The sequence below is a fragment of the Lagopus muta genome, chromosome 5, assembly GCF_023343835.1.
Source record: "Lagopus muta isolate bLagMut1 chromosome 5, bLagMut1 primary, whole genome shotgun sequence".
Taxonomy (NCBI): domain Eukaryota; kingdom Metazoa; phylum Chordata; class Aves; order Galliformes; family Phasianidae; genus Lagopus; species Lagopus muta.
The window spans coordinates 47,209,059-47,229,587 of record NC_064437.1 but is presented as its reverse complement, the minus strand read 5'-3'; the positions used below and the strand labels follow the sequence as shown (position 1 = coordinate 47,229,587).

At 57.8% G+C, this 20,529-nt stretch overlaps 1 protein-coding gene across 4 annotated transcripts in view; it reads left to right on the top strand.

Annotated features, from left to right (window-relative positions):
* The window catches only part of PSD (pleckstrin and Sec7 domain containing), a 34,034-nt gene that overhangs the window by 2,192 nt on the left and 11,313 nt on the right, over positions 1–20,529 (top strand). Inside the window, exons 1-10 of one of the 4 annotated variants that reach the window (XM_048946458.1) lie at positions 2,010–2,122; positions 4,680–5,472; positions 5,540–5,642; positions 5,732–6,197; positions 9,541–9,984; positions 16,704–16,904; positions 17,375–17,455; positions 17,894–18,006; positions 18,805–18,863; positions 19,331–19,420. In XM_048946458.1, the coding sequence (XP_048802415.1) occupies positions 4,744–5,472; positions 5,540–5,642; positions 5,732–6,197; positions 9,541–9,984; positions 16,704–16,904; positions 17,375–17,455; positions 17,894–18,006; positions 18,805–18,863; positions 19,331–19,420 (2,286 nt within the window). In that variant the 5' untranslated portion in view covers positions 2,010–2,122; positions 4,680–4,743. Of the gene's footprint in view, positions 1–2,009; positions 2,123–2,205; positions 2,271–4,679; positions 5,473–5,539; positions 5,643–5,731; positions 6,198–9,540; positions 9,985–16,703; positions 16,905–17,374; positions 17,456–17,893; positions 18,007–18,804; positions 18,864–19,330; positions 19,421–20,529 lie in introns of those variants that run through there. The other 3 variants (XM_048946460.1, XM_048946457.1, XM_048946459.1) reach the window with 3 other exon arrangements.

The window sequence follows — 20,529 nt, the reverse complement described above, 5'->3', positions numbered from 1 at the left end:
CTGGGCCTTGGGGGAACACAGCGACCTCAGCAGTTGCCTTGAGCACTCAGTTTGGAGATAAGAGGAACTCAGCTCCTCACTGGGAGCAGCCTCCTGTGGGACTGGGTTTGCATTACCGTGGTTCAGCCCACTAGAAAGAAGCACCTGCCAGCGGGACACCCACATCTGCAGGGCTGTGCTATACTCTGTGCTATACTCTGGAGCCAAAGCACTGCCCTGCTGGATTGGTCAGCAGCCTGAGCGCTCTGGGATGTGATGGGGGCCACAGCACGTGGGTCTCTCCTGCCACTGGGCTCTGTGTGGTGGCTGGGACAGCCCAATGTCCTTGATGGTGCCTTGCAAGCACTACGGTCATGGTTGAGCCATCCTGGTGATAACTGGGTGCAGGAGGGACAGGTGCAGCACTGGTCTGTGGAGGTGAGCAAGGACAAAGGCAGCAGCAGTTATGCAAAGTGCTGCTGGACACTGCCCAGGACTGGACCAGGCAGGGTCCAGGAGGTGGGATGGGGTGACGTGTGGCTAAGTGGGACCATGCAGGGTGATACGGTGTCTGTGTTCATGGACTGGAGGGGTCAAAGTGCCCAAAGGACAGCAAGCAGAGAGGGTAGAAGGCTGTGGGAAGGCAAGGGGGCACAGCAAAGCAGGAGGTGGAAGTGGGAAATGGCAGTACTGGGAGGGCCCTGGTATGGGCATACTGGGGAGCTCGAAGCCCTTCCACTTGGTTAAATCTGACACTCCAGCACTGGCTTAGAGAAAAGCCTTCCCCCCACCCTGCTGCCATCAAAGAAGCTGCTGAAGGAATCAGGTCGTTGATCCCGTGGCTGTGAGGCCCCTAATTAGCCCAGCTCCGCTCCAGTCTGCCGAGGAAGCTGTCAGTGCAAGGCAGCTCGGGGACCCACAGTCCCCGGTGTGGGGGAGAGGGGCTGTGCAGGCAGCAGCCTGCAGGAGGAGGGGAGAAAATGGCAGTGCTTCTATGCATTAAAGATGAGCAGAGCGGGCTGCTCCCTCCCCATGTCCCTACACCCAGGCAGGGACAAAAGGACACGCTTTCTGGGTGATAGCAAGGGCAGGCAGGCATGGAGCCGGACTCACTGCTGGTGGGGATTGCATCCAGAAGGGTGCTCTGCCTATGTTCCTCCTGCAGCACTGCATGCACAGGGGACACCCGCTCTCCTGGGCCTCTCCTCCTGCACGCCCATGGTAACAATTGCCAGGCTAGGTAATAAAGGACTGTTTAATACTGCATTGATCCAGCAGCCTGGGCAAGAGATGAGCACTGCTGTCAGCTGCTGCTATGTGTAGGCCTGGTGCTGGCAGCACGGTGGCCAAGACCCCAGCACCCACTGCCCCAGTAGGCAATGCATGGGATGGTTTTATTCCCCAGCATTGGTGCGGTTTTTTGACACCACAGTGGTATTTCCCATGGCTTGGGAAGCTTTTGGCCCTTTGTCTCTGCAGACTCCAAGCAGCGATGGTGCGCAGTGCACAGCAGCGTGGCAATGAGCAGGACGCATTCCCACGGGAATGTGCCCACTGCTGCTCAGGGACGCACCTCCCGCGGCAGTGCTCACACCCACAGGTGCGTACCAACAGGTTCACGGTGGCACGTGGGGACAGGCACGACGGGACACGGAATGAGCACGGCGTTACCTAGGGACACGCTCACGGACATAAGCAGAGCATCGCCCTGGGCATGAGGATGATCATGGTGTTACCGGAACGAGCACACGGACACGAGCGTGATGTCATCCCGGGGCACGCACAACGGGCCCGGCACGGTGCGGTCCGGCCGCCCCCGCCGCCGCGTGTCCCGGTGCCACCGGGCGGGGCGGGGCGCGGCGCCCTGCGGGAACTCCCATTGGTTGCCGGGGCTGTCAGCGGGGCGGAGTGACGGCCCCGCGCCGGGATTAGCGCGGCGGGGAGCGGCGGGCTGGGGCCGGTGGCACCGCACCGCACCGCGCCCGACGGGCCGTGCCGTGCCGTGCCGTGCCGTGCCGTGCCGTGCCGTGCCGTGCCGTGCCGTGCCGTGCCGTGCCGTGCCGTGCCGTGCCGTGCCAGCAGCAGCAGCAGCAGCAGCAGCAGCAGCAGCAGTTCGAAACAGGATGCGGCGGCGGCAGTGGCAGTAAGGCGCGGGGAGCGGAGCGCTGCGGGGCCGGAGGCCGGAGCATCGCGGCGGGGGCGCGGGGAAAGTTGCGGCACTTGCTGCGGGCCGGAACGGGTGGGAGCCGGGCGTCCGCATTGAGCAGCTGTGCGGAGCTGCGGGGGCAGCGGTACGTGTCCGGGAGGAGGGCCGGGCGGGCTTCTGCTCATCCGACTGGCTGTCACATCCACTCAAGGCTGATCCCGAGCAGACGGAGGCGCGGGGCGAGACGGGCCGGGCAAGGGAAGAGGGAGGGGGCGCGGGTCCTTCCCCAGCCCGGGGGGGCACGTCCTCGCCTCGGCGATCCCTCTGTAAGGGGTGCTTCGCTGCCGCCACCTGTTTGTGCCCCGGCCACAGAGACTGCGGGCTCTCCTCCTGGGCGGCCGCTGTCCCCACGTTACTCTGTGTCCTTCCAGTGCGGAGGCTCCTCGAGGCCGTCCCCGCCGGACCGCAGCCCCCCCAGCCCGGCTGTCCCCGTGCGCAGTTGCCGCTGGTGGCAGGGGACCCATGCCCGGCACGGCAGCACAACCCGTCCTGAGTTCAGCGCCTTACCTCTCTGTTCCGTTTCTTGCCTCATCCCCGGCATCTTCCCGCAGCGTGCGCGCGTTGGCCCTACACACACCTCGCGTGGGTGTGCGCTTCCCCTGCAGCGTAAGCAGCGCCGGGCGTCTGCTGCTTCACCCGCGTTGCCCCGCTGAGCCGGGCAAGCGCTGGCACGGCGAGCAGCTCACGGCCGTGTCCCTCAGGAACAGCCCCGAAGCCAGGGGGAATCCCCGGCACCGCCTTGGTGCTCGGAGGGGACAGCCAGCAGTAGAGAGTGCCTTGGAGGGGCGAGATGTTATGTCGAACAAATGAAATTCCCGATAGATATGCAGCCCCTGCCTGCCACGCTGCTGCTCCTGAGTTGTCCCCTGTGACATGTGTCCTGTGCTGCCCGTGGCTTCCCTGGGCATGGGAGCTCCTGCCTCGCGGCAGCCTCCCTCAGGTGCCATCAGCACAACCATTCATCACAGCGGTGTAAAGAGCATCGCTTTGATTCATAATTCAAATCGGCGAGCAGGAAGCCTCACTATGCCACTGATTTTTCATCTGTGTTGCATTTGTGCTTTTTACCTTTCATCGCTGAAGAAAGGCTTGCTCTGCTGGCTGGGAGGGCAGCCCTGCTCCAGAGGCTTGCAGGCGGGCATGACCTCTGCTCTGCATTTGATAATTCCCCTTCGATAAGGAGGAGGACATGCTGTGCTCATCCCGTTTATTTTAGCAGTAACTCGCCTGCATTGCGATGGGCTGTTTTTTATAGATTCCTTATGTTACAGTGCATGCCAACTACTTTCTAGTGATAACTTTTCTCCTTGGCATGTGTGTCAGTTTGTATTTAGATAAAAGTGGGGTTTAGCTTGAAATATATAACCCAGCATTTGTGTTATTTATCAGTTAAGCAACCTTGAACAGGAATACAACCATAACAGGAGAAAGAATTATAAAAACAGTAACTGACATCTTAAACGGGAGAGTATTTTCATCAGGCAGTGGGTTATGGATTGCTGCTCGGTAGGAGCCACGTGTGCTGCAAGTGTAGTAGTGCAGATAGAGACGTCTGCCCCATGTGGGTGATTTTGGCTATTTTATTAAGAGTTATGTCTCTGCATCTCCTCAGCCTAAACACTGTTGAAAATCCAGTCCTGCGGCCTTCAGTTTAACCCTGTCTGGTTTGCTCTCGGCAGCTGGGAGAAGAAAACACACTTTCCCCCACTGATATTTGGGTTTTTGCTTTCAAGTGTTGAGATCTAAGCGCAGGAATTGGTACCTCTGCAACTCGTGGGGAACAAAAAGCCCTTCCTGCAAACCGGCAGCTCAGAGGACTCAGGAGAAGAGTCCACGAGTGAGATGTGCTGAGAGAGTAGAGCTGGCAGTGCTGCCTGCAGGGCCGCCAGGCGCCATGTCCTCCCATCCTGCGCTGTGTCTCATTGCCCTGGGGTGATGGGTGTCCCGACGGGGTGTCCCGAGCTGTGCTGCTGGCTCAGGCATGCTCGGCCCCCAGGCAGGGCTGTCTCAGCTGCCTCTGTTTGGATCCACCGGTGCTGACAGCTCTGTCTGTGCCACAGATTGTGGCTGCGGCATGTGATGGGTGACACACTTTAAAACACAACCTGACCTCCAAAGAGACAGGCTTCATCCTTGGTCTGCTGGTATCAAATTCCTTCAGTTTGGGGATATCTCAGTGATCCCATATATCATTTTTTTCCCCTTATGATATAGGGTGATATTAGGTGGCTACAGGTAGTAAAATATTCAGCCTAAATCAGGCTAAATGAAACTAATTTCAGTGTATACAGCATGTGCTCCCACCGCATCTGTATGCTGCTGGTCTGTGGAACGGTGCTGGACGAGCAAGGGGAGCCAGGGACAGCAGCACTCAGGCCACCTGTCCCCAGGCTCAGGCCAATCTCCAACCTACATCCACTTTCAAGCAACGTCATGGTATCTGCATTCCCCCATTTTTGCTCCCCTTCTCTAATAGCCTCTCCTTGCCCTCCAGGGCTGCCTGAGGATGCCTCACCCTGTCCAGCTCCAGCTCTGACACCTGTGCTCACCCCGTCAGCATGGCGCAGGCGGGGAGTCTTGTACGCCTGCCCCCAGCCGAGGGCTGCACCGCCTCACCCACACCTTTCTCCCACCATGGGGACCGCAGGCCCTGGCCACCCATCTCCTCCAGCCCTGAACCAGGCCGGCACAGCCCCCCACGCTGCCTCACCCCCAACCTCAATGCTGGTCGCCTGCACCTCCTGCGCAAGGGCCTGGCCCCCGAGACCCACCGCTGCCCCCCTGGCCTCTACAACAGCACCGGCTCCTTGGCTCGCAAGCCAACAGAGATGGGGTCTTTTGGCAACGGGGGCTGCCCGGGTGGGGGGCGGCTGACAGCCCCCTGCACCCCGCGGAGGGGCCATCCCGCCCCGAGTCTCACCTCGCCCGGCAGCCGCAGCCCACTGGTGGCCCCAGAGGGACGCAGCTCCGTTGTCACCTTCCGCTTCATCGAGAAGGCCAGCGTGCGGCCCCTCAGCGGGCCCCAGGAGAATGGCCCCGCAGAGCCCGCTGGGGGCTGGCGTGTGCCACCTGGGCAGCCCCAGCCCCAAGAACAGCTGCTCCGCAGACTGAAGCTGGAGGCCTCTGCGTCTGACCCACTCCTGGCTGGCTGCAGGTCCCCAGGGGAGACACGTCCCCACGAAGGCAGAAGGGATCCCCATTCTCTCACCACCAGCTGCCTCTTCGGCTCCCTCACCAATGGGCTGCAGGCCCCGCCACAGGACGTCCCCACCAGCCCCCGGCCCCAGGTAGGTGCCCGTGGTCCCACACTGCGCTGTGTCCAGCCCGGCCCCACTGACCACTGTGTCCCTGCAGGGCAGCGCCTGGCCGTGCCCCCGGCAGAGCTCAGCTCATGCCCAGCGCATCGCCCGTGCCAAGTGGGAGTTTTTCTATGGCTCGCTGGGTGCCCCGAAAACAGGTAAGGTGTCAGGCAGTGACACTGTGGGTATGCAGAGCTCCAACCCACTGGGATTTGGGATTGAACAGGGGCTCTGGGCTTTATTCCAGGCTCCTCAGCCTCCGACACTGAGCCTCCACTGCAGCCCAGCCACCCACTGCCTGCAGAGCCACCCAGCTTGCTTCCCAAGCATGGCCTGAGCCATGTGGAGGTGGAGATCGAGGTGTCCCCAGCAGGCAGCAAGGAGCAGGGCTCCTGTGAGACGGGCATCATTAGGAGGGCTGTGAAGTACTCTGAGACAGATCTGGACACCGTGCCGCTCCGCTGCTACCGCGAAACCAACATTGACGACATCCTGGCTGAGAGGGATGAGGTGGATTCTGCTATTGAAAGCCAGAAGGACAGTGAGAGCAACCCCAGCTTTGCAGGGACTCCAGGCAGGAGGGACAGCATGCCTGAAGGGAACCCTGAGCACGGTATCCCGAGCACAAAGGATGGAATGCGCGACAGAGACGACAGAGATGCAGATGAGGACGACGAGGTGTTTGAGGCCACGATGAAGGAGAGCAGGGAAAGGTGAGGTTCAGCGTGGGAGGGCAGAGAGCTCCCCTCGCCCTCCTCGGTATCCCAAATGCGTGACAAAGGGGCTCTGCCAAACTAGAGCCCAAGCCAGAACCCTAGTAGCTGTGTCTGAGCCATGTGCAGTTGTTGCAGCGGTTATTCATTGTCCTGCAGGGCTGGGGGTCTCTCACTGCCCTGTGGAAGGAGCAGGGTGGTGCTGGTGTCCAGTGCAGAGCACTGCACCACAGGACCCATTCTGCTGGAGACAAGTGCTGTGATCTGATAGCCATATGAGCCTGGCACCCGGGACAATGCCATGGATCACTGAGTTGAAGGGAGTCCATTCACACTTATGTTTTGTGTTGTTTCTTGCTTGTGTGGCAAAATAGTCTGTACTAAAGTAGTGATGGGCCTCGGGTGGGACAAGAGCCTCTGCTCCATCTGCAAATGCTCTGCAGTGAAGGGAAAGGTGCTGCTGGGGAACAGAGTTGGGTGATTCCTCTGTGCTGGGACAGAAAGGTGCCTGGTAGTGTGCTCAAAAAAGGAGAAGGGGGGTTGGTGTTGGGAGTGGGAAGAGAGGATGAAATAACCTGCAGTGGTACCCTGCAGTGGAGGGAGAAGCCCTGAGGTGGGCTGCCATGGATGGGAAGGTGCATGTTGCACAGGGAGCTGGGATCCTGCGGCTTCGCCAAGAGGGAAATACATTTTTTTCCCAAATGAATTATGATAGAGAATGTGAGCAAGCTTTGTAAATCATATTATCACTCCAAGCAAGTTATTCAAGTTACTATAACAATTCTTTTACTTGGTGATAATTCATTTCCAAACACCTGGGGGTCCATTACACATCCATGGGCTGTAAACCTGCACCTACCTTCTGCCCTCCGGGACACTGTGCTGGAGCTCCCCAAGCATGGCCAGAAAGCTCGGGTGTGTACCTCACAGCATTGCTGCCCTCAACATGGTGCTCCTGGCATAATTACCAGGATGCATATGGTGGTGTCCTGCTCATTTTACAGAGCTTCCTTGTTGACCGCTGGCTTTCAGGTTTTTTTGATGTGCAGACAGAGCCCTGGCTACTCCCAACGAGGCACAGACCCTGCTGACAGCAGTGCCAAAAATCAACAGACTGAAATAGCGAGTTGGTTCAGTGCCTGCATCACAGCCTGGGCTTTGCTTACACACTGCTTCAGAGCGAGCTCTGCAGCTGCAGTCCTCCCTCCCGTTTACCAGTCACCAGTATTGATGTTTTCTGCTTCAAACTTTCTGCTTTGTCTGCTCACAGGAGGGGCGATGCGGTGATGCTGGGGTCATTAAAAGCTGCCCCATCTTCCAAGAGCTGGCGCTGCTTTGCTCCGCAGGAGCTGTTACAAACCAGAGGCTTCCATCCCAGCCAGTCCTTCGCTGCAGAGCACTTCCTTGGTAGATGGGAAGGAGCAGCTATGCAAAATTATTGAGACACCATCGGATGCTGATTTGCAGCATTTAGACATGTAAATCCCTTTGAAAATCTAGCCTTAGGGATTTAGCACCCTCTGCACGGGGAGACTGGCTCGGCACTACTTTGTTGCCCTTTATATTCTTGCCAAAGGGCACCTTCCTTGTCATCTCTTCGCCTAAAATAAGAGAACGTGCAGCAGAACATCAGGATGAAAAATCCGATACAAAATCAAACAAGATGTGGAAAGTGACATAAGAAACAGCGTCTTCTTCCAGAATCCACTCCCTGAAATATATTTAGAGCCGGCTCTACGGCTAATGACCAGTCTAAGCCTTTGCTGTCTTTATTCCCATTAGTCCCAGAGCACCGAGACCTGCCAGCGAGAGCGGGCTCCTCTCCCCCTTCTCGAGTGCCCCCGGAGGAGCACTAAGCCAGAGGCAGCGCTGCTGAGTGAGCCAGAGCCGGCTGTGCAGCACCGTGCCCCGCTGCCCGGTGTGCGAGGGCTGGCTGCAGGCAGGAGCAGCTGTCCTCCCTGGGAGCAGAGCGCTGCCCAGCACAGCCCTCGGGTCTGCCGCCAGGGCAGCCTTCCCAGATGGGACACCGGCATGCGGACGCCGATGTGCTGGGGGACACAGGAGCCCCTTCCCCTCTGCCGATGTCCGGTTGTTCAGCCCCATGTGGTAACCAGAAGTGCTGGCTGAGTTGTCAGCATGTAACGCAGCACGGTTATTGGTCTCTGGGATGTGTGTCCCCTACTTACCCACCTCGCTGGGTGCCCCCTGAAGCCCTCCACGTTCTGGTGCAGTGAGGCTGTCAGCTTGGAGCCTGCTGCAATAATCCGTGAGATTTCAGAGCAGGCTAATAAATGATAAATCACTCAGTGCTTGTAACAGCACTACATTTTCTGAGCCTTCTGCATGAAGCTGTTTGTTCATAACAAATGTTATGACAAGCTGGATCAGCTCTTCGCTTTTAATCAGGAAAGAGAGTGGCATAACAAGTGCATTTTTAGTGCTCTAATAAAGTGATAGCAGCTTGTGAGTGAAACAGGCTTTTAGGGTTGTGTTTGTGCTTATAGGACTGAAGGGTTGACACTGTATTGGAAATATCCCTGTGTCACATGCTCAGATTGATGGGCAGGCTCATCTCCAGGATGAAATGCTCAGGGGTTTGAGATGCAGGATGTCCCGTGTTGGGCTGGACACAGAGCCGTGCCGCAGACCAGCTGAGCCTCCTGCAGGGTGATCTGTGCCCAGAGGTTTGCCAGAGCTCAGAGAGCACAGTGCTTCGGCAGGGGGGAGGTGAACCAGTCTGAAGGCAGCTCAGTCCCTTACAGGTGCTCTCACTACCATCAGGCCATCCTGCTCTTTCCTCCTCCTTCAGAACAAGCGTGGGGAGCTGCTGCTTATGCTGACCTTGCAGGTGGGCTCGGCTCAGTGACCATGGTGTCACATATGCAGAAGGTGTCAGGCTGTCCTCGGTGGCTCCAGGAGAGCTGTGGGTGCCAGGAGCTCTGAAGGCTCATGGAAAATTCAGGCACTTGTGGATTTGTTTGGCAGTGGAGCTGAACTACATCCAGTTTTTGGTGCCTGAGCTGTTTATTGGATCTAAACTCAAGCCAAGTGGCTGGGAGCAGTAGCCATCTCATAAGCTTCTTAGGAGGATGAGCCACTAAGGGAACAAAAGTCCATGGCGCATTAAAAGAGAGGCATATGGCTGGAGGGAGGCCAGCACGACCCTCTTTCCATGATGTCCTGGATAGGCAAGGCGTTTCTTTTAGAGGCCTGGTGTACTCAGATATTCAGAGGAGACTTCTGCCCTCCCTGCTTTCCTTCTGGAGCAGTGCACAGGCTTTTGTTTGGGGCTTTGACCTCTTGCTCCTCAGTGACCAGTTCCTCTTGCTTTCTTTCCCTCTAGGATCATGGATCGAGACACACAGGGTATGCTCAAGTCTCCAGTGCCCTTCCTGCTAGGGCACAGCCTCTCCAAGGATGGCATGGACTCTTTCAGCAAGCATTTTGAGAGCATCATGGAGTCCCATCGAGCCAAAGGCACATCTTACACCAGCCTGGACTCCATTGACATCCTCTCCTCCCCAGCTCACACTCATGGGACCTTTTTCACTTTTGATCTCCCAACCCTCACCCCAGAAGTACAGGGACAGATACGAGACAGTGTGAAGCTGATCGAGGAGAACTTTGCTCCTCTGGCTCACTTGGAGCCGGACTCTGGGACCAGTTCAGCCACCGATGCCCCCTGGACTGAGAGGGAGGAGGAGAGGGGGAGGCGAAGGAAGGGTGCTCGGCACAGTCCTTGCTGCTCAGAGGACAGCTTTGGTACTCCCTTGGCCTCCAACATGAGGTGAGTGACCAAAATTGCTTACCGCCAACCTGGACCACCATGGTTAAGCATCAACTCTAATCCTGTGCTGCATGTTTTGTAGCCACAGCCTAACCAGTGCTGCTGGGGAGCAGGGAAGTGGTCCAGGATGCTCAGCCGGACCTCTTCCAACCTGGATATATGTGAGACCATGTCCAGGCTGACACACTGCCTTTCTTGTACTCTTCCCTCTCCCAGCAAGGTCTTGGGCTGAGGCACTTAGGGTTCAGCCAGTTGGCAGGCAGCAGCTTTTCCCTTTTCTGGGGTGTGTTCACCTGGAGCATTATCAGGTCCAGTCCAGAATGCCACATCCTTCCTTGTGGCCCAATGTGGAGCTGATGGCTTTTGGGGAATTTGGCGTGTTGGTCACAGCAGTGCTGAGCTTCCCGCTTGCACTGTTTTCCCACAAGATCTCCTCTTGCCCAATGACATCTTGTGCAACGCCAGAGGGTCCTGAACCCTTCCAGGCTTCCCCAGTGGGTCCTGGAAAGTGTTGGAAGGAAAGAACAGCTTGGCTTTCTCTTGGTTGTCCAACCAACCTGTGGTACTTCTGGCTGCAGCCTGTGTTATCCTGATAGGCTTAGCTTGGGGTGAGCATGTGGCGATCTGTGCTTTGTGTCACCTCTGGCACCTGTAGTCAAGAGAGGAGGGTGGGACATTGCATCTGCTGTGTAGTATTAGGATCATCCTGGGGGCATTCTGGGGGAGAAGAGCTGATCTCTGGGCTGGGCTTCTTCTTTTTTGGGACACTGAGGACAGGGGCACAGTGGCACAGAGGCCAGGCAAGGTTTGTGCATAAAACGGGTGGTGCCCAAGTGGCACCAAGCAGCCGAGGGTGGCAGTTTCTAGCCATGGATGGTTGCTTGCTGGAGACAGACTCAGCTTCCTGTTCCTCTGTCAAGGCATAGGACCAAGATGGCTCCAGAGAAACCAAAGGACAGTGCGTAACTCACTGCTCACAGGATGCCTCCTGCTGCAGCAGCAGCATTACAGGAGCATGGAAGGAGTTGTGGGGGTACCTGGTGCCAGGCTGGGGTCTGTGCTGGGAATGGGCTCTGCGGGCTGTGACTCCCAGCTCCCGTTGTGGCAGTGGTGGTGTGCAGCTCCTTGTGAGGCCAGGCAGCCTCAGCTCTTGCATCTTCATAGCCCAGACCAAGGCTCCTATATCCCTCAGCACACAACGTTCTGGGACCACACTTCAATCTTGAGCTTGCAGGCAGGAAGCATGCCAAGCTGCCACTGTGGTGAGCACTCCCCAGGCACTGGGTCCCTTCAGCCTGACCCAGTGTCCGTGTGAGAAGGGAAGCAGCAGCAGCACAAGCTGCGGCCCTGAGCTGGGAGACCGACCCTGGGACCACTGCATGTCCCTGGTACACTTCCCATGCTGCAACTCTAGGAGCCCTCTGCCCTGGTAGATTGCATTAGCAATGGGAGATGGTCTGCTGCTGGGCTGCCCCACAGCGGACATCCTGCAGCAACACCTTGAGCACAGAGCAGGGTTCCCAGTGGCCCTCATTCTGGGCCATGCTGCAGGGTCGCCACTGTCACTGTATGGGAGGCTTTTGTCCCCACAGAGGTGACAGTGGCCCAGAGCAGGGTCAGAAGCAGGAGCAGGATGCTGTGCCACACTGGGGACGTTGGGTGCCTCTGGGGCTGGTGGTTCTGGTGAAAGAGTGAGGTAGGAACTGGGCTGCTCTTGGGTTGTCATTTTGCAATTACAGATCCAAATCCCAGGGCAGCTCTGGGGCAGGCACTGCATATTGAAGTGCATCAGCGCCAGAGAGAGACAGGCAAATGGTGCACCCTCAGGGTATGAGTGCCCTAAAATCCATGCGCTCAGCTTCCCTTGGCTCCTCAGGTCCCAGCTGGGACTCCTGAGCCAGCCATGGCTGTGCACCCCCAGGGACATTTGTTATTGAGGGGGGGGCTGGTAATTGCTCCTCATCGCTGGACCAGGGCTGGTGGCTGTTCACCAGTGGGCTGAGCATGGGGAACCTGGCTGGCACTGGACAAACTGGACAGTGCGTGCCCTGAGAGCCACAGGGTGACGGGGCTGCTGTGTGTGTGATGTGGGAAGGCATGGGGAGAGGGCTAGCCATAGAGAATGGAAAGAGGGAGAAGCAAGGGGTGAGAGCACGGGAGACTGGGCACGAACGGAGAAGTAATTCTCTCCAGGCACAGCCTGCAGCGTTGCAGCGCGGGAAGGGTGGCGTTAAGGTGTGTGGGGTTTCTTACCCATATCGCTCTCCAGTGTCACGCTCTGCTGTGTCCGGGCGGCCACGGAGCAGCGCGGGGCCCAGCGTGGACGGCGGTGCCGGAGGCCCGGGGACGCGAGGCGAGCTGCCCGGCCCGCACATGCCACACACGTGCACGAGAGCGGCGGTGCGGCTCAGAATCCCGCGGCGGCAACGGGGCCAGGTGCCACCTGCGCGGCCCTGCGAGGCCCGGCGGGGGCGGGGGGGCGTGCGCGGGGACCGCGGGGACAGCGCGGCCGCTGGCGGCGGCGGTGAGGCGGGCGGCGATGGGGCGGGCGGTGCGGCGGTGCGGCACGGCACGGCACGGCCGGCGATGGAAGGGGCTGCGGCCGGGATGCGGAGGAGCGGAGCGCAGTGGGGAGCGGCGGCGCGCGGGGTCCCCGCGGCCCCGGGGGCGGCGCTGCGGGCGGGGCGGTGCGGGCGGGGGAGCGCGGAGGGGCTGCGGCGGGGCACGGGCGGCCGCGCCCGTGGGGAAGGGGCCCGGCAGCGGTGGGGCGGGGGCGGCAGGGGGGGGGTCCCCGCGGAACGCGCCCCCCCGCTTCGGGCTGTGACCGCCTCCGACGCGGCCCCGCGGGGCGCGCTAGCTCACGCCCCGCTGACCGGACTTCGCCCAGAGGTCCCGGAGGCGCGGGCTTCCCCGGGTAGCACCATGGCATCCGCGTGTCTGAAAGAGAAGCCGCCCCTCCGCCCGCCTGGTGAGTAACGGGATCTACGGCCCTGCGAGCCGCCGCCTCCTGAAATTGGTCCGACAGAGGATGGCCCCCGCTGAGGCCATCCCGGTCCCCGCGAGCGGCGGTGGCACGGGGCTGGGCGAGGACCGGCGGCAGCCGGGAGGAGGGCTGTGCTGCGGGGTGGCAGAACAGCTGTGTGAGACGGCGCCGAGGAGGAGCGCGGTGCCCCAGGTTGGGTCCTACCTGTCTGTGGGCGCGGTGACGTTGGCGGGGCTGCTGGGCGATCTGGGAGCCGGCTGGGCACTGCTGCTGGACGAGGACAGCAGCACCAGTTCTGCCCACGCTTGGAGGCCGGCCTGGCTGACCTTCAAGTGTCCTCCCAGCCCAACTTCAATTTTGCAAGAAATGAACCAGCCCAGATCTCAGCTGTCATAAATCAAAGTCACTCCACTGAGAGCAGTGGAGGGAGCTGCATGTATTTAGCTCAGCAGAAGATCCGGGCTGGTACATTCTTAGTAGAGATATTGGGCAGGCTGGGTGTACTGGGCGGAGGCACCAGGCACAGAGCCACACGTGTGGGGCACCGGAACCGAGGCAGTGCAGGGCTGCCCTGTGCACCTCACAGCTCCCTGCCCCATCCATGCTGCAGGAATTAATCCAGGTCTCCCGTGGCCCTTTTTGGGGAAAAGTGGTTTGTGGCAGGCATTTCTGAATTGCTTGCAGCAGGTGTCTCACGTGGCAACAGGACCTGGGTAACATGAAGGCTCAACAGAATGCCCCTGGCTGGATCCAATGGGCATCTGGCTGAGTAGTCTTGAGGAGCAGTGTGCTGTTGAGTGTTCCCCTGCACACATACATCCCCCTGTCAGTGAAGGCTGTGGGCACCCTTAGGGCAGGCTCTGCTGAGCTGACAGCTTGTTGCTGCTCCATGGTGCTGGGCAAGCTCCTTGTGGCAAGGTGGAAATCGGAGTCCTGCAGCAACACGCTGCATTGCAGTGCAGGAAGGTGCTCCAGTTCTTCCTGCAGTGCTCTAAGCTCTCAGCCAGAGAAGGGATATCGAGGTGAGACAGTGAGTGTTTGGGTCCAGGAGATGTGTGTTTGGCCTTGAGAAGGAAGTATGGGGCTTGGAGAGGCAGGGAAGGAGTAGGGCCCTGGGCAGGAGCGTGTGGGCTCAGAGAAGCATGGCTGGTGCATGGATGAAGGAGAATTTGGGCCCAGAGATGTATCTGTGACTGGTAAAAGGGTAATAAGGCTCTGGAGTTGGAATATTTGGGGGTCAGAAGAGAAATGGTTTTCTTAAGGAGTACTTGGGACCAAGAAGAGAGGCATGTGGGCCCTACATATGGGCTATCTTCAGTTCTTTCATTGCAGAACTGCTCCTGAAGCACTTTATTGCTGCTGGACCCTGCCCTGAGCCCCTGGCAGCAGCTGTGGGGCCCTTGCTGCCCACCAGGTGGGCGCCCATCAGGAACAGGGCTGTGCTGTGGGCACTGTGGGTGCCGGTGGCTGTGTTGTGCTGGCAGGGCTGTGCTCCCCCTGGGCCCGCTCCATGGTGACTCATGCCAGGCACGCTGGAGATGCTCATACAATACCAAATTTGATCATTATTCCTTAAGTGCAGACCGGTTCTCGAGTTGGAAATACATCTAAAGTAAAATTATTATCTCCGTGTTTCTTCAAGCCAAACTGAAATGTCACTTAGAAAGTACACTAAAAAAATCCCCTGAGACATTAGGTCATTGGCAAGAAAATTAGCGTCACCTCAGTTGCCTCAGACATGGATGTATGCTCTTTGCTCTGCTTGCCGTTTGCTTGAGGGTTGGGTTCCTGCTTTTCTCCTTGCAGGATGGGCATTCTCCAACCAATTGGGGTAGAAGGCTGCCATCAGTGGGGCACAGCCAAACTGCCCGCACTGTTGCTACGGGGAGGATCCCCCTCATGTAGCATCATGATAGTGCTTGAGCGCTGGGAGAAAGCCCACCTTGTGGCGTGGCTGGGAGCCTGGCATTGCTCGTAAGCTGCCTTGTCCTGACAGTAAGGTCATGTACTGCTGATATAAAGACCAAAATCAGAAGTGGGGCTCGGTGAGGGAAGGGATGGCAGATCCTGCAGGTAGAGTGATTTTAGGAAGCAGACTGCAATCCCTGCATGCTAGTTTTAAGAAGCCAGGAAAGAGCCACAGCCATGGGTTGAGAACCTGCTGTGAGATTGAGATGTGGAAGGTCAAGGAGGTTTTGTAGGTAACTCCACAGCTGGAGCTTAGCACTGGATGGGAAAGCTGAGTGCAGCTTGGAAGGAGGTTGTAGAGTCTGTGAGTGCTGGGTTCACTGCAGGAGGTGCCATGCAGCAGCTGTGGCAGGGAGAACAGCCCTTCAGTGAGGGCATCAAGGCCCAGAAGGATATGAGGAGATTTCAGTGATGTTGGTTTAGAAGAATGAAAAGGTCTTCAGAAGGTGGCTGGGCAGCTGCTTGCTTTGCAGGCAGTGATGAAGGAATGCTTGTATTTTGTAGCCTGTAGTCTGTGGCCAGAAAGGCAACCTTGGAGCTGCTGGGATGGGCTGGGACAGCGCTGTGCTCCCATGATTGCAGACTGAGTTTTCTCAGCCGTGACCTGCAGATGCAACTGGATTTATTTCTTGCTCCTGAAAAGAGGTAGCGCTGTCCTGGCTGAGGGCACAGCAGCTCTGTTTCAGCAGCCACTGCCTGGAGCTACCAGGCCCCACAATGGCCCAAGTTCTGTGCATCTCCCCTGAGACTCACGGTGCCAGCACTGTGATGGCCACAGACACATCCAGCCACGGGTTTGTGCCCAGACACTTCCCCATCCCCCTAGGATGTCAAGAGCTCCCTGAGGCATGGGGTAGCCTGTCCCTGCTGCACAGGGCTCCTGTGGGACAGCATGAGCTGCAGCCCAAAGGCAGTGAGGAGAAGCTTTGTCCTTAGTGGGAGGAGTGGAGCCTCTGGAGATCAGCCTGGGTAATTGGCTCAGGAGAGGAGGCCTTCTTAAAAATCAATTAGAGACTTAAAAATAAATCAGACTGGAACAGTGTGAGGTCTGCCAGAAAATTTGGGCGAGGTCAGAATTGCTTAACGTTCGTTGTTGATTAGATTCAGCTTACTTTTTGTTGGGATAATTTGTGTGCCGCTGAGTCAGAGTGCTAGAGGCAGCCAAGAGCGCGCTCCCAGCATGGCCATGTAAGGCAGCAGGGCTGAGAGCTGAGGAGCAGCCCCAGCACACCATGCTGTGCCGGAGGCTGGGGGGTTCTCCTTCATCTTTGCTCTCTGCGCCTCGCTTCTTCCCTCTGTGAAGCGCTTTGAGGTTTGTGGATGGGAAAAGCCAAGTGCAGGGATTATGGTCTTCTTGTTTGGGGCAGAAACTGCACCCGAGAGCAGCACAAGGAGCTTGCCTGGGTTAAAAAAGGCGTACCAATACAGAGTACAGTGTGCACACATTTCCGCTCCACGTCTTGCTGCAGCTGGCCTTGGCAGAGCCTGAGCCCGCACACGAAGTCTCGCAGCTCAGACAGCTGTCCTGTCTGACCATGGCCGGTTTGGACATGGCTTTGAGGGCCTTGGTCTCGTCACCTACCTCTCTTCCAGCCACATCTCCAAGCCTTCCCTTAGCACTTAGCCCTGACCCCTGAGCACCTCTAACCAGTATGGCCCAGCAGAGCTGCTGGCCCCCAGAGCAGGGCGCAGACCTGCATCCCCTGAGAGGCTGAGCAAGCAGGGGACCTGTGGGCAAACTAACGTGGTGTGTCCCTTCCCGTTGCAGCGAGCACCCCCTGAGCCAGCTGGTTTCTGACTCGGACTCGGAGATGGACAGCATAGAGCAGCTGGCGCTGGGCAGCACCGACACGCTCTCCAATGGGCACAAGGCTGATCTGGAGGCTGCCAAACGTCTGGCCAAGCGGCTCTACAACCTGGATGGCTTTAAAAAAGCAGATGTGGCCCGCCACTTGGGGAAGAAGTACGTGTGGGTATTCACAAGGAATGGCCCATCCGGCATCATTTCTCCCTGCAACAACTCCAGCATACCCACAGCTGCTTCCCTTGAGGGCACTGGGCCGTCAAGGAACCACTGGCAGGACCCCAAAGACCTGTCCCTGTGACAGTTTTTCTATACCAGGTGTTCCTCTAAAGGCAACATCCAGGTTTTGGTACCTTCCTACTCGCACTGCATCTCAGGCATTTTCAGCAAGGTGTTCAGCAGAGAACAGGGAACCAGCTAGCTGACATACTGAATATTCCCACTGGATCTGTGGGTGACCCCTCTGAGTTTCATGGGATGCTGGGGTGCCTCTGTCTCCAGCATGCTTCCCATAGCCCTGCCGTTATGTCTCCTGGGAGGTATCCAGCCCACCAGAATCCATTCTGTCCCTGTCTGCATTTTGATGTCCTCCCAGCCTGGTCGATTCCACTCTCACTCCCCCCTTTTTCTTTCAGCAACGAATTCAGCAAGATGGTGGCAGGGGAATATCTGAAGTTCTTCGTGTTCACAGGGATGAGCCTGGACCAGGCCCTCAGGTCAGACAGTCTGAATGCAGCCATGTGCATGCGTCATGGCCACCTGAATGAGTCCCAGCAGATCGTGCCCTCTGCAGCTGCTCACCCCCACAGAGATCTGCAGGAGCAGGCAGACCACACAGACTCGGGTCCCAAAGCAGTCTCTCAGCCACATAAGCACAAAGGATGATCCCTGGTCTTAGGTCCTCAGTCAGGCTCACCTAAGGCTGGGTTTCCGGGCCTTGAGTCCAAATCCAACTCATGCTGACTTAACCTCCTCCCCCGATGTAATTTCCAGAACCCAATGTGCCATCAGGGCTGGATGCTGTGGGTTGGATGCAGGGCCTTGTGTGGGGGCTGTGGGTGGGGACAGCCACAGCTCTGCCGCTGCACAGGGGGGTCAGAGAGACTGCTGCTGGGCTTCGTGTGCAACCAACGCTGCTGCTGCTGCTTCTTCAGGTCCTTCCTAAAGGAGCTGGCCCTGATGGGAGAGACACAGGAGCGAGAGCGAGTGCTGGCTCATTTTTCCCAGCGCTATTATGAGTGCAATCCCAATGCCATCTCCTCTGAGGGTAAGAAGCTCTGTGTGCATGTGAGTGTGCATGTGGGAGTACGCGTGTTCGTTCAAGAGAGCACATGTTCTCATCAGCTCAATGGGAGTGCTCAAAATGAAAGTAGAATGCAGTCTGAGAGAGTGAACTGATGCCTTAGGAGTCAGCCCTGTTACACATTTCCCTCAAGTGACAGACATTTTAGACTTCTTTTTAATAAAAAAAAAAATAACAAACCTGCTCCAGTTGGAAGATGCATAACTAGGGCTCAACACATCCTTAATTCTGACCTTGAGCAGATTAGCACACGAGGCGAGAGAAGGCCCTCCTGAGCACACAGAGCCCAGCTCAGACCCACGGCTCAGGGAAGAGCCAGGTGAGAAAGTGCTGCTGCCCAGCACCCAGGGCAGCACAGAGGAGCACCCAGCCTGCACTGTTTCACTTCAGTGTTATACGTCTTTGCGCTCCCCCTGTGTGTGTTCATGTGCTGAGTCTGCTCTGTTTTGGCTCTGGGCAGGTGAGGTTTTGGCTGGCTGGCTGGCTGGAAGAAGGCTGTGTTGCTCCACTGTGCCCATGCTAGGGGCTGGACAGTTAGCTGCAGCATCACTGCCTGGCTGAGGGGCTGCAGGGCTGCACGCTCAATCTGGGCACCGGCTTTAATCCAGCGGCCTCCTCTCTCCTCACCTGGGTGCTGCTAGCACCGTGTTGATGCTGTGTGCCACTTGCTTAGCTGGGAGGAGTGGGCTTAGGACTGCCTTGGGCTCAGAACTTCCATCTGTGCCCAGGGGCTCTAATTCCTGCCCTGTGCTTGTGCTGCAGACGGAGCCCACACCCTGACCTGTGCCCTGATGTTGCTGAACACAGATCTGCATGGACACGTAAGTTCACCCTGCCTCCTGCCCCGTGTGTCCCCTGCCCTTTCTGCCCCACCTGCAGGTGCCCCAGACAGAGCTGCATGTGCTGAAGATGTGAGACTTGTGGGGCTGAGCAGCCCCAGCATGTCTGGGGATGAGGGAGGAGAAAGACTGAATGAGAGAGGGAAATGGTGGAGAAGAGAACAGGGCTTTGAAGGAGATACACTGAGCTGGAAGGTACAGAGGGAGGTGAGGAAGGAAGAGGAAAGCAAACAGGGAGAGAGGGTGGGAGCGAGACCCCAAGCCTTGCTGGTGCTGGGAGCAATCACACCCAGTTTAGAGAAAAGAAGGTGCTTAAGGCCCCCAGTCTGAGTATGGAAGGCAACTTCCCATGCCTTCACACAGCCTCCTCAAGCCCCAAGCTGTTCCAGCCAGCTGCTGTCCCCTTGCCCCAAGATGAACCTCATGTTTTTCTTCCCTGACTTCCCCAGAACATCGGAAAAAGAATGTCCTGTTCTGACTTCATTGGCAACTTGGAAGGGCTCAATGGAGGCACCGATTTCCCCAAGGAGCTGCTCAAGGTAAATTTGGTCCTCTCTCTAGCCAGCAGGCCACAGGAATAAGGGCAAGAGATTCGGGTGGGATCATATGGACGGCTCCATGGTACGCACTGAAGGTGTTCATCCTCATGCTTGTCAAGCTGCTGGAAAAGGCAGGGTTAGTAGTGTTCCCTTGACCCACGGCTTTCTCCCTGTGGTGCTGAGGTCAGGGGAAGGGGCAGCACGTCTAAGAGTGACTGTGCTTGGCCACCGCTGGGAGCTGGTGCCAGCAGCCCAAGCTGGCCCCTTCCTGAGAGAGGAAGGAGGCAGGCCTCTTCCTCACAGGATTGCTGGGAGCCTCAGCCTCCAGGCAGCAGCTCTGGTCATGGGAGATGGCTTTCCATCCCCGGTGTCCCTCTTTCTTGTGGCTGTTTCTTCACCTCCCTGGCTAACGCAGGAGCAGCACAGCCCCGCTGCTGCTTGCGGGGAGGAGCTGGCTGCTGGCTGCCTTGCGGTCCTGCAGCACAGAAGGGACAGCCTGACCTTGAGCTGATGCACGAGCAGAAGAAGTGGTGTTGACACAGGCTATGGGATCTGAGTGTGCTGGGGACCAGGTGCAGGGAGCAGCTGAGGTGGTTTGGGAATAGGGATCATCCCCATGGGGCCCACAGGGCAGAAATCATTGGTATCTGTGAGGCGCTGTGGTTGGAGAGTGCTGGGGCTGTGGGAAATGGGTTCCCACAGGGCACCAGTGCCATTCCTGTGGGAGGTGCCTTACGGAAAGAGGCAACATGGGGTAAAGAGCTGAGCTCTGTTTTCAGCCTTTGTGGGTCTATTCCTGGCTGTGCTGCTCACTCCATCATTAAGGGGTTACCAGCAGTGCTCAATAGGGCTGTCCTCCCTCCTGGCCCACGCTTCTCCTGTGAAAGGAGCTAGAAAAAAATTCTTCCCTAATTTTAAACGCAGCTCCAGAAAAGGCATTTGCCAGAAGAGAAATGTCCAAAATGAAGACCCTGAACCTCTGCCCTCCCCCAGTGCTGCATTGTTCAGGAGCATCTCAACCCCACAGGTCCCTCTGCAGGCTCTTCCTGAAACTCTCAACACCTTACAGCTGGATACCCTCAGTGCAGGTGCTGCAGCTCAGCTTCCAC